Consider the following 13,736-nt stretch of genomic DNA (forward strand, 5'->3'; position numbering starts at 1 on the left):
TTAATTACTTAAACTAGTGTACATATACTGTGTTTTGGAACTATATTTACGAAAGAACAAATCATGCATTAACTTTTCTAAATTACCCTGCTGCGTTTTTACTCTGTGTGCTAGTTCCTTCTGATGGTGACTCAGTGTTCAGTAATGAAGTTAAGAAATAGTGTAGGTGTTGGCTTCAGCAAAGCTGTAGTTTAGTGTGGTGCTTGTTATGTAAAATACAAAAGTTGCTTTTGATCCTTATTACTTTGAATGAGTTCTTAAATCTAGCCATCATTTAATGAAAATGGAAAACAAGATAAAAGTGACAGTTCAGTTCTGATGCCGTTTGTGGTGGTGTCAGTCTGTGGTGATGTTTCTGAAGCAGAGGGTAGGTCTTTAGGCTTTCTCATACTGTTCATGGTCTGGTGGATAAAGCATGTGCTAGATCTAACCAGCTTCAAAACAGAACAAGAAAACCTTTATTTTTACTGCTATACTAAATACTGAACTCAGTACTAAACTATAGAACAGGATGATAGCTCAATACAAGCACAGAGTGCTTAATAATTTAATAATAAAGTGATACTCAGTAGCACAGCAAACATACCCATTGTCGTGAAGTTAACTGCCCAGAGATGGTTCCTAGAAAACTTTTTCACTGAGTTATAATAGCGCAGTTTCATGCTGTTATTTTCTAATCATGTTCCACTGCAAGTAAGAAATTAGATATAAATATCCTGGTTTGGGGTAGACAGCTTTTTGTGCTGGTTGTTGGATGTTGCATTTTGTCCTTGTTCTGCTTAACTGAGAAACATTTACCAAATGTTGTGCTCCAGGAGTGAAAGGCATAGCTGGTATTGGGTTCGTGTGGCAGGATTTTGGTAGTGTGGGGCTACAGGGCTGACTTCTGTGAGAAGCTGCCAGAAGCTTGCCCCACGTCTGATGGAGCCAACGCCAGCTGGTGCCGAGATGGACCTGCCAGTGGCCAAGGCTGAGCTCATCAGCAATGGTGGTAGCACCTCTGGGATAACAGAGTTAATCAAGGAGGGGAAAAGAAAAGCTGTGCAATGGCAGCCACAGAAGAGAGGAGTGAGAATGTGATAGAAACAGCTCTGCAGACACCAAGGTCAGTGCAGAAGGCGGGGCAGGAGGTGCTCTGGGTGCTCCAGCAGAGATTCACCCAGCTCATGGTGAAGACCGTGGTGAAGCAGCTGTACCCCTGCAGCCCATGTTGATACACAGGGAAATAGAGGTCCACCTGCAGCCTGTGGAGGAGACCCACACCAGAGCAGGTGGATGCCTGTGGAAGGCCCATGCTGGAGCAGGCTCCTGGTGGGAGTTGTGACCCTGTGGAGAGAGGAGCCCACACTGGAACAGGTTTACTGGCAGGACTGTTACCCCAGAGGGGACCCACACCAGAGGAATTTGTGAACTGCAGCCCATGGGAAGGGCTCACTTTGGAGATGTTCATGGAGGACTGCCTTCTTTGGAAGGGGAACAGTGTAAGGAGTCCTCCACCCGAGGAGGGAGGAGCGGTAGAGACAACGTGTGATGAACTGACCGCAGCCCCCACTCCCTGCCCCTCCACACCACTGCAAGGGAGGAGGTAGAGAATTTGTGAGTGAAGTTGAGCCTAGGAAGAAAGGAAGGGGTGGGAGGAAGGCATTAAGATTTGGGTTTATTTCTCATTATCCTATTGATAATAAATTCAATTAATTTGTTCCCAAATTGGGTCTGTTTTGGTAGTCTCACCATGACAGTAACTGGTGAGTGATCTCTCCTTGTCCTTACCCATGAGCCTTTCGTTGTATTTGCTCTTCCTTGTCCAGCTGAGGAAAGTGACAGAGTGGCTTTGGTCGGCATCTGATGCCAAGCCAGGGTCAACCCACCACACTTTTATATAAGACTTAGGCACATGTGGGTTTTCATTGTCATCAGTGCTTTACTTTTTTCCCCGTTGTGTACAATGCAAATATTAAATATTGTAAATAGCAGTATGTGGCTAAGATAAAAATGTGTGTATTTCTCACACAGTTTTCATTGAGTTTACAGTGTAAAAGTTTCAGCTTATTTAATTTTTGTATTTTATTTTTTTCTTCATGCAGTCTCTCACCTTAACTTTGGGGGGGTAGGGCAGTTGAAGTGGATGCTGCTTTCGGGCATGTAGCACAGGGATGTAGTGTTCTGCAAAGATGTGAGCATGTGCTTTCTGCTTGTAAATAGTCCTATTTGATTAGGATCAAAGTGACTAGTTAGGTTGCCTAAAGAAAAATGCCTGCTTCAGATCTTCTGTCACCACTTGGCAAGTCCAGCTCATGCAGCGTGGCTTTGACTTGAGGAGTTACTCTGAAACCAGTAATCACCAAGCATTCAGCTGATTGTCTACAGCCAAAAAGATTCAGAAGGCTTGCTTTTATTTGCAGTGTATTCAATCAGTTATTGTGGAATCCCCTGCCTCTTCCTTTTGCCTGTTCAGTAGTGAAACATAAATCCTTGCTGTTCATTTAAAACAGTGAGTGCAATCATTATATTAAACATAGGTTGATTTCACTTTTTAATGTACTAACTGGATTTGCTTTGATGAAAGGTTCTTTAAAATTTTTTTGGTGCATTGATAAAAAAATAAATGCTGTTGTTAATGACATGGAGATATTTGCAGGGCACTAAAAAATTGAACATGTTTGGCTGGGTGGCACACTGTATTCATATACAGTTCCCTGTGGAGTTAATATTTATTTGAGATTGCAGTAGTTAATGCTTTAGAAAAGGTAAAACTCTCAAAATATATCTGTGTAAATTATCATTAAATGTGTGAATCTTAGACGATTTGTGCTTGTCTCTTAAAATAATGTGTAGGATTTCTACTTTGAAATAAAAGTGAGCTGCTTCCATTATGAGAGACTGTACTTTGAGAAGCAGTCATCAACACATTGCAAAAGCTGTGGCAGTTATTTTTCCCTTGCATTCTACCTCTGGCATATGTACTTATTTGCAGAATGGCTCAAAAATTATTAAAAAAAAATTGACAGTGGCCTGAATATCAGTATATATGGTTCCATTATGAGATAATTCAAACTTAGGTTGAAAAGCAAAGTAGCAAAGACAACAGATGCTATAATGCACTCCCTAATGCTGTATTTTCTCCTTCTGATACATCATTAACAGTGGTGAGCATAACAAGATTTTTCTGGAGGCAGTATTCATGGCTGTGTGTATTAGAGTATTGCTTTTGTTAATTGCCTTTTCTTTGTTGATGAAGATCAAATCTAGCTCTGGGCTTACTGAAGCTTTTTAGGATTATTAGTATCTGGTTGCTGGTTTTAGCCCCTCTTTCAGGTAAAACACTAGGAAAGAATTATTTAATATGTAGCCATTTTTGCTATCACTGATGCAGTCATTCTGTGATAATGAAGAAATCCTTTTCAGATGTATTAGAATAGGAATTGCCAGTTAGTCTAAATAAGACTAAGGTTTGCAGTTGTCTGTGATTTTCACTGCAAAGCCTAAAACCAAGATTCTTTCAGGGCATGTTCCATAAACAGAACTAAACAAGGCAAATAGCAGTAAAATCATTCAGTATCTTTAGCTGTACAGAGCTAATAATTTTTTCAAGCACGCTTTCTTGTGACTTGGAGATGACTTTTTTCCTAGCCTTTTATACTGATCAGCTTATTCTCTCTTAATGCTGAATGAGGTCTTATTTCCATCCAGGGAGAATGGTAATAATGCCAAGGTAGCATTCATAATTGACCTGGATGGACACACTGCATGCGACATTTTTCATACAAACACAACTTCTTAGAGATGAGAGTATCTGCCTTGTCTGAGTTGAAACAAATTAATGAACAGAGTTTTTTTCTTAAAATTATTGAAGAATTTATTGCACACCAAAATTGATGCATTAACATACTTTTATTAACTAGCTGTGGGATGCAGGCTTCTTGGGGAGAGGAGTAATTTGTCCCTGAAATAGCATTTAAATATTTCTTCAGACAGCAAATATTTTACTTTGTCAAAGTTCACTTTCTGCGGTCTCGAAATTTTTACAGTTCTTAAAGATTTTCATGGGAACAGTGGGCATAAAGCAATAGTGAAAATATACATCACAAATCCTGGTGAATGATTGTTAAATGATCAAATATACTGTCTCAATTCATTCTTCAGCACTGCATATGAGCAAACTATTTTCAGGATTACAGCTCCTTGTAATTATATCAATCTTCCCACATTTCCTATTTGCTGTCATATTATTTGGCTCAAAGTATAATGGATAGCTCAGTGACTTGGATTTTCCTTGTCTCTAATGTACTTTGTCAACTTGAGAAACAAAAGAGTTTACCAAATCCAGAGCAGTGCTTGTTGATTTTTAAAATTATGTGACTTTACTCCCTTGTTAATTCCCATTCTGCAGGAAACCAGTGGTTCTGGAAGTAGCACAATATTCATATGCATTTTAATTCTATCCAAACCCCATAGCAAGCTACTGAAGAGTTTTGGCATATTGCTTCACTTGTCCTCAGATACATGTTTGTATTAAATCTCATACATTTGCAACAATTTGGTGTTTTGATAACCTCTGCATGAGTTAAAAAGCTGCAAAACTCAAAATTTTTGTACTGCATTCTCAAGCCCCAGTGATTTTCTCAATCTAGTTGGTACTGGCAGAGAGTAAAGTGTGACATATATGATTTGAATTAATTTTGCTGTGTATCTCCCTCAAATTGTAATGATGCTTTTTCTGCTCCACCTATAGCTTCCTGCAGATTTCACAAAGCTGCACCTTACTGACAGTCTCCACCCACAGGTGACCCACGTTTCATCTAGTCACTCAGGATGTAGCATCACTAGTGATTCAGGAAGCAGCAGCCTTTCTGATATCTACCAGGTAAGACTGGAAGGGATGCTGATGGGAGGTGCAATTGCCAGCAGTTTTGCATTTAGTAGCTGAATGCCCTTGCTATTGCCTATTGTCAGTTTTTGTCTGAAGAAGTGCTCAATAGACTTCAAAAAACTACTTTTTGTTTGAATTGTGATAATTTCAGGCTTTTCATGTGTTGGCTTCATAATGTAGAACCTCTTCAGTGGTGGGAAGAAACAACTATGCTATAAGCAGCCTGTGCTGGCCTGGCTTGAGGGACATATTTCCATTTCCCCACCCTGTAGGAATTTGATGCCAACCTCAGCAGTGCTTTCTCTCCTGGCCATCCTCAGAAAGGTGGGGAGGTTGAATTGGTGTTGCTTTTTAAAGTTACACTTCTGAGGTGGCTTCTTCCTGTAAAGCTCTGTGCTGTTCATTTGGAACAGCCTGAGTTTAGAGAGACTCTGAAACTGATCCAGAGTTTAAATATAAATTGGAAAAAAGTTTAAGTGAAATAAAATGAGGAATTATGCATTTTTCACTTGATGTTTACCGTTCTTGGAATATTGGAAGAGGATTTGTCCTGATAGGAAAGTGTACCAATTTGTTACTCTGAGAAGAAGGAATCAAATCCAATTAAAATACATTTCTATCAATCATAAAGTAGTGAGACCACTTCAACATGAAGTACTGTTAACTAGAAGAAGAATAATGTTTTTTTGAGATGCTTCTGAAATTGCAAATGTAGTCGTTTTAACAATGGGAAAAGCATATCTGCAAATACATACAAGTTCAGCTATGGTCATAGTTGTAGAATATAGTCTCCTTCAGGTGAATAAGCTTATAGGCTTTTTTTTTTGTGAAGAAAGATAGGCTATAAAAAGGTCCCAGTTCAATTTAGGCAGTAATTACAATAATGCAAAGGTTTATTTCTGCAAAATGATCAAATTAGCTGAACACTTCAGGCATAGCATGTCAGTCAAGTATGTTTGTCAGAATTTCTTCTGAAGACAGGATTACTTTGAGACAGGATTTAGGTTTATAGCATGAGAGTGAAGAAGATGTAAAATCAGTTTTGTTCTTCTAGCCTTATATAGATTTTCATTCCTTTTGTTACAAAGATTTCCAGTTTAACAGAAAGATAACAAGTACCTCTAGAGGCCCAGTTGTATGTGGCATGTAGTTACAGTCATACAGTTACTCTTTAGATAAGTTGGAAGTAAATTTTTTGCAAAAACTTTCAGCAAAACATTCGTAACTGTGAAAAAGATCATTGAATTTCTGTGCAATTAAAAAACCTCCAACCAAACAACATAAAAAACTAAAGAAACCTCAGAAAAATATTTCTCTCTGTAGTTGCCAACCTGGTCTATGACTCCTACTAGTTTCATTTGCAGTGAAGGAATCAACGTAATGGTTGGTGAGAGTTTGGAGAGAGTTAATGGTTTACTGAAGTATTTACACAGAGAAAATTTACTTCTTAAGTATTATTTTAAACTTAATTTACAAATATAATGCATAATCCATTCTTAAAAGTATTATCAAATTTCTTCAATTAATCTGCAATTAATATCACATTTAAAGGTGACTTGGCACAGAAATCAAGAACTGTGTAACTGTAAAATGTCAAAGTATGAATAATAACCTATGTCCATATCAATATCCAGAAATATGACAATGTACTGTAGAATGCAACGTCATGTTTTTGTCTTAGTACATATACTTGAAGGAATGTTTAGTAAGGAAATGGTAAATTCAGGTGTGGAAACCGATAAGGTTTTTAAATTCTTGAATTTAACTTAATGGTACCAGGTATTGTTTGACTTGATTTCTCAAATTGTGGTCAATCATTAATTTCTGGCCTCAAATTCAGTCACAAAGGAATGTAATGTAGCAGTGTTAAGCTAGGTTAAAGTACTGCCAAAAAAAACCCCCAAACCAAAACAAAATAAAATGGCTGTAAATTGAATTCTCTAGGGCCAAGTTAAGGATTCAATAAACAGAAATATTTTTTTAAACCAAGAGAGTGGACCAGTTGTTCTCTCTCAATTGTTTGCCTTTTAATTCTCTCCCAAGTGTTTATTCAAAAACAGTAAGCCATAACCACATCATCAACATGTTATTTTTTTTACTTCAATCTTAGTAAGTCTTAGGCAATGCTCATGATCATTGTTCCTTGGATCATTCCTTTGATTCTTATTTTCTGTATATAATGGCATTTTTCTGTTCAGTGGGGTGGACTTCTGTTCATTATGGCTAAGTAGAAAGCAATGATTTAGAAAGATCATCATCTTGTCATGCAGTTGATAAATTTATTTTTTTTTAAATTATACAGTTATTTGGATCTTTACTAGTGAAATCTGAAGTAATGATATGTCATGTTTGCATCCCATAAGTTTTAGTTCTTTAGCTTTAAGAGCAGCTGCTTCCAGTGAAAATATGTTCATGGCCTTTTAAGATTTTTTTAATAAATCATGAAGCTGAATCTTCAGATGCTTTAAGCATTGAACTGAGAATACTTCCTTTTAAATATTAATGTGGTATCTAAATTTGTTTGTCAAGCATTGCACATGAAAGAACTTCTTTTAGAATAAGAAGTACTAACCAAAATAAAATCAACCTCTGTGTTTACCCCACCCAAGTTTCAAAAACATTTCAGGTGCCAATTAGTAAGGTCCTTAAATACTGCTATTTTTATTTTAGGAAATAAGTTCAAGTGATGAACTCTGTAGGGTGACTTGAGAGGAGGGGGATGCTGAATGTCAGTAGATCGTGTGTTGGCTTTTATTTGCCAAGAACAATTCCTTGCATCTGTCTTTTTTTGACTTGGCAAAGCACATCATTCACTGCTGCTTCTCATGTATGGGTGCTTGCTCTGGATTCCTAGGCTTAGTTAATGGTTCTCATATGAATGCATATACCTGTCCCTGTATGCTCCTAAATGCTTCCTACACCTGTTATATATATTACCAGATGATGATCCTGGTTGGAGAGTGAGGAGATTTAGGTTCATGAACATGTGTTATTCCCCCTCCCTGTTTCGGGAAATGTTGTGTTGGCTGAGCTCTTTGCCAGCCTTTCTTTCCCTTATCCTGTCCTCAGACTGGTGGCTTCCTGCCACCCTTACATGCCCTCTGGTGCCTGCCCAGATACCACTGTCGGTACAGGAAACCAGGAACATCCTTTCTGAGACCCTCCCAGGATGTGTGTATTGCTTGGAAATTTTCAAGATGTCAGCTTTGTTTTCTCATGATTCTGATACGGTAGCTCCTAGAAGAAAGGTCCACCCTTCAGCAGCTCTTCCTGAGGGAGACCAGTCTTTTGTCTCTCAAACCAGAGGGTCCATGCAGCCTGCCCTTTAGTTACTGTATGCAAAATAAAGAGGTTTTACCTTAAGATAAAGCCAGTCTTTCTGACTGTATCAGCTGCTGAAGTGCAGGGCTCTGGCTAATGCCAGAATGGCTGGAATAGCTCAGGTAAACTGTCCTTTTAACTGCCCCCTGCCATCCTTGAAGTTTCAACGAAGTTCCTAATTGCTCCTGTAAATTCAGGTCCTCTTAAGGTACTCTGTAACTTTCAGAGTCCATGGTCTGTATGTCTGTGGTCTTGGCAGATGTTGCTCCGTTCTGAGAAAGAGGCAATTACTTGGCAATAGGGGAGGATGCTGTTCATGGTGTGCTTTGTCTGGATTGCTACACTTTTCCATCTTAAGTGAGGAAAACTGCTCAGACTGACTTCTGTGACAGATGTGGGCTGCTGTGTTGTAAATTTTGTGCTAGATAATGAAAGAACAAATATGGGAAGCACTATGAATATCTTGGACTGAAGGAGTTTTAAGGTATTTCATGGGCATTTGCACTTGTGTCCAATGTAGCATGAAAAAATGTTACTACCTTAGATTTATGTATGATTTCTGTACATGTAATAATTATAGCTCACTATAGTACAAATGATAGCTGTTTAATAAACAAATACATATTACAATTATATGGATTGAATTTCATCTTAATTTATTGATGTTGTAAACTTTTACTCAGTCATCTGAAAGCTAATTTAAAACAAAACCCCAAATACGATTTCTCTCTGTGGAGAAGCTGAATCCAGTGTGTCTATATGACACAAGGGAATATTTCAAGCTGATGTGACTTTTGCAAGTCATTTCATGAGACAGGTAGAGGCAATGTTCTTGGTGTTTTGTATTAGTATTGGCTTAAAAATTAGAAAGTAAAAAGCTAATGACATTCTTAATTTCATTTTTTAGTTTATATTTTAGCCCTTAAATGACAATGATTGAAAAGTAATGTGAAGGTGGTTTTTTTGATCTGAGCATGGCTTCTTTCTTTGTTAGCTTCATGGAATTGAAGGACTGCACCAGGCAAGGAACATATTTCTGGTTTGTGCAAGAAGTTTCTTCTATTCTTGGTTTTTTTTTTTTTCCTTTTTTTTTTTTTGTCCCTGGTATTTTTCTCATGCATGTTTCAAGATTTTGGATTGTTGGTTTAGGTGGCAACAATAGTTACAAGGGGAATTTAGTCTTCAAAATGATACAATGTTTCCTAAAGAAAGTAATTAAATTTTTTTTTTTAAACTAAAGGTTCAAATTGTCTATTTAAAATACTAAGAAATAAGTAGTTAGTGTGGTTACTTTTACAGGTTTTTTGTCTTTATGTTATCATCAGTTGGAAGTTTTTCCCAACCAGTATAGAAAGAAAACCATGAAGGCCACTTAAAACAGAGCCAGTCATTTTGTGAGCAGTTCTCCAAGTCTTCCCACTTTCTTTCCTTTAGTAAGGGTGGGGTGTGTGTGTGATGAAGCAGTTGTTACACTGGAGTGAGAGTATCTTGACTGTGTAGAGGTAGAGATCGCCCTTGACCTCTTCTAATCTATGTTTTTTCAAGAAACTCAAAAATTCATTGGAGGAAGAGGGAGTGAGGCAGTAAATGAAGTCATCTTCTTTAGCTGCTCATGTTGTCCATCACCTCTCTCATGTTCATCTTCATGATGCCTTTAAAAAATGAAAGACCAGTAGAGTTGGGATTAACCACTTTCCTCTCCTGCCTGTTTAAAGTGACCAGAAGAGTCCACCATTTCCCCAGTCTGCCCAGCTTGACCTAGGGGGAATGAATGCTGTTCTTCTTCTTAATCCTCCCCTTCTTCCTCTAGTCAGTCAAGGAACCAAAGGCTTACCAAGAACTTAGACAAGGCTTCTTTTACTTTACGTATTTGTATTTCACAGTGTTTGTTTAATTAGCTGTTATGACTTAAATCTGAAAGTGTGTTTGGATTTCAAGACCCTCAGCAGCTGAAGCAACGAGTTTTTTATTGGTGCAATATTAGCCTTTATAGCTGCTGCTTAAAATTGGTCAGATTCTCCTCAGGTGTCAAATATGAAATACTCCTTCAACTCAGGCTTTAAAACATCTGTCTTAGTCTCTTAACTCTCATGTTGGTGATGTGACAAATAAAATATTAGCCTGTCACTATTAGGAGATTCCTTTGAAGCTTCAAAAATTTTCTCCACAGTTGGAAAGATGACACAAGAAATTTGCTATTCCAGCTGATTATTCAGACTTTGGAGAGACATTGTTTTGTACTTCAGGCTGCAACCAGAATTTTTCTTGGATGCAGTCTTTTTTAGATTTATTTAAGTGAAACTAATTTCTCTTATTGCCCAAGAAGCAAAGTACAACATGCACCCCGGAATGGAAATTCTGAGGTGTATTTCATCCTTCATTACACGCCCTGAGAAGATCTAAGCCTCATGATTGACTGTAGTACAAATCCTGTTGGATATTCATCTTGTGTTCGGGTTTTCGGAGGCTGAGGTTCATAAGGAAGCCCCTATGCCCAAAGGAGCTCATGGAGGTTTCCCCTTCAGTCTTAGACAGATGCAAAGCTATTGCTTAATAACTAAGGGTTCCTGTGCAGACATGTGTGGCTTTTCTCACACAGGAAGGGGTACAAAAGCACTCAGTGTAGGTGGGTCATGAAGTTTAATGCATCAGCAAGAGAACCTTGAATACTTGATATCATACATAATGCTACTAAGCCTAAAAAAGCTATTTACGATGTATAAACGCAAGGAGCCCCCGTGGGATGAGGTTTTCTTGATTTTCTGGTTTGCTTTTTGGTTGTGTTTGTTCGTCTGGGTGTTTGCTTTGGTTTTTGTTTTGTTTGTCATGCAGAAAGGCTACATTTCTCTTTCTTTGCTATCTTTTGCATGATCCTGAGTTGTTTGAAAAAATGTATTTTTTTCCTCAAAAGAGGTTTTAAAGGTGTCCTAAATTAACAAACCTTCTTATTACTTTGTGGATTGTTGCATTCAATGCTGAGCTTCTTTGTTGCAATGGTTTGGATTTTTTGATAGGAAGTTAGAAATAGTTGCTTTCCATCCACCAATAACTTCAGTTGTCAGAAAAAAACTTCCAGCAAGTGTAAAAAGTGATCATCTTTGGGAAATCCTGTAGCCTTTAGTAGTATTTGTAAAGTGTTTTCTGAGTACAAAGTTACATTGAGTTCAATGTGAAAATCTGTTTTAAATAACATCAACTCTTCTTGATAATAGAGCTTCAAGAGTTTTCTAGTTTTGTTTTATTGCTTTAAGACAGTAAAATAACTTATCTTTTGATAATCAGATTTTGTACAATAGATGGAAATTTCTCATCATTGTGTGACTAAATTGAGTCCTGCATTCATTTTGCTAATGTGCTTTTGAGAGAGCTTAATCTGGGCAGGTAGGAGGGGCAGTTGTTAGTAATGGGAAGGTTTGCAAAATTGACTGTGAATCAGTCCCACTGTCGCTGGAATTGTCACTGTTGGAGACTTCAGATTCTGACAGATTGGTGTCATAAGATGTGTGTCTACTGACTCATCGCCACTAATTTTTCCACCAGTCACTTTTGATGAAGGCTATTTTGAAAGAGTAGTTACAGCAGCTGTTTCAAATGTATCACAGGGAACATGCATGTTAAACACAGTAAGACTGGTAATAAAAATATTGCTATCTGTGCTATCATATTTGGGATTTGTTTCTATGCCAGTAACATCTTTCCTTATCGTGGTTAAAATTTTTTCTTGACAAAAGCAAACTCAAAAAAGCCACAAAACCCCTAAAATCAACAACAACAACACAATAAACCCCAACCCAGAACCACAAAGTGAGAATAATTTGAATATTGCATAGATGCTGTTATCATGCTTTTTATATTAACAAGGCCCAGTTACTAAGCTTGTGTTGTGCTGTAGGACAGAAGCATTTAAGACTCTCACTAGCTGCCCTGATCCCTCTCCAGCCATATGCTGCTGTTCATGAGGTGGCTGTGTATAGTAGCATTAAAGTAACAGATGTCAGCCATAGATAGGGAGGCAGGAACAGGGGAGGGGAGATGATTCTACAAAATTACCAAAGCAATTTCTCTTACCTTCTCTGTGTTTAGAGAGTGACCTAGTTTTGTGGGCTTTTTACCAGCTTGGGAAAGATTGATGAAACAAGCTTTAGTAGGTGTGTTTGTCCCATGTACTATATTTAAAGTAGACGTGAATGCATTGTGTGCTTCCAGGGTCTCAGAAACCGACCACCTCCTTAAGGCCTGTGAAGCTGGATTTCTCAAGCCAAGGCTTAAAATTTGCTCATTAGAGTCTTGCATTTCCTTAAAAATTGTCATAGCTGAGCCTTGGCAGCTGCTGTGGTATTAAATCAGGTTCTGAGAAAAAGCAGCCGTATCATCCATGATAGACAAGTGTTTGTGGGATTTATTAAGTCTCTGGTCTTCAAACTGAATCATTAGAATATATTTACCTTTAGGTGCTATACTAATGACCTCAAGCTATATCTGGACTATGTTTTCATTCATTTTAATACAATTTAAAGGAGGTTAAGTTTGACAGATATTCTGGGTAGTCCATCTGTGGTGTTTAAGCAATGACTTTGTGTTTTTTCTGCGTCTGTAAGTTCTTAGGCAGTTTATCAGCAAATGAAAGCCATATTTAACTATGTACTGGAATTGTAAAAGAAAAATACAATCCTAGGTGACTGAGAGATAGCAAAATTCCTGTAGCATTTTGATGCTATTCTTATTTCCCCAAACTGTCTGTTTAAAATTATATTGCTTTCCTAAGTGTCTGAAAATGTAAAGTTGGGGTGAGCACAGAAATTGTCAAATGAACTCTCTATTGAAAAAATTATATTCAGCTAACAGTCCAAGACATTGTTGCTTGAACTGTAACAGCTTTCAATCCCCCCAAGACCCACAGATTAAATAATGTCTGTTGAATCCTTTGCGTGTGTGACTGATTGAAATAAATGTTAAAAATCCTATTTAAACACAGTGAGTTTGGATTGATCAATTGTTAGTTGTTTTAAAATGATGTATAAAGAAAAAAGCAATATAAAAATATTGAATAAATTTGAGTAATCTGCTAAATAACGGAATTAATCTCTGTACATCTAACCAGAAAACTGCAGCAGTAAAGAACACATTTGAATGTTTTTTAATTGTTTATACATTAATTAGGCTACAGAAAGTGAGGCTGGTGATATGGATCTTAGTGGATTGCCAGAGACAGCAGTGGATTCTGAGGATGATGATGATGAAGAAGACATTGAAAGGGCGTCGGATCCTTTGATGAGTAGGGATATTGTTAGAGACTGCTTGGAGAAAGACCCAATAGACAGAACAGATGATGACATTGGTAAGTATTGTGATGTAGTAAAATACTGTCAAACATGTTCCTCACCTCCAAAAATTTACTTTTTGATCTTGCAGTTTTATTTTAATCATTGGCCTTTGTAGTTGGCAAGTTTAGTGTTTATTATTATTGTTTTTTAAATATATACGTAAAGTGAACAAGTAACAGCCAAAGAAGAAGAGGAAAACACACATAATATGGGTGAAACCT

General features: G+C 37.5%; 1 protein-coding gene across 15 annotated transcripts in view; it reads left to right on the top strand.

The window, feature by feature from the left end:
• RAPGEF2 (Rap guanine nucleotide exchange factor 2) overlaps positions 1-13,736 on the top strand; it is a 186,520-nt gene that overhangs the window by 133,923 nt on the left and 38,861 nt on the right. For 8 of the 15 annotated variants that reach the window (XM_042049455.1, XM_042049449.1, XM_042049453.1 and 5 more), the window contains 3 exons: positions 4,733-4,864; positions 9,186-9,230; positions 13,352-13,529. In XM_042049455.1, coding sequence (XP_041905389.1) covers positions 4,733-4,864; positions 9,186-9,230; positions 13,352-13,529 — 355 coding nt within the window. The remainder of the gene's footprint in view (positions 1-4,732; positions 4,865-9,185; positions 9,231-13,351; positions 13,530-13,736) is intronic. The other 7 variants (XM_042049457.1, XM_042049458.1, XM_042049452.1 and 4 more) reach the window with 2 other exon arrangements.

This window comes from Corvus kubaryi, unplaced genomic scaffold (genome assembly GCF_017639235.1).
Source record: "Corvus kubaryi isolate FWS band 111438036 unplaced genomic scaffold, C.kubaryi_AGA036_p1.0 71, whole genome shotgun sequence".
NCBI lineage: Eukaryota > Metazoa > Chordata > Aves > Passeriformes > Corvidae > Corvus > Corvus kubaryi.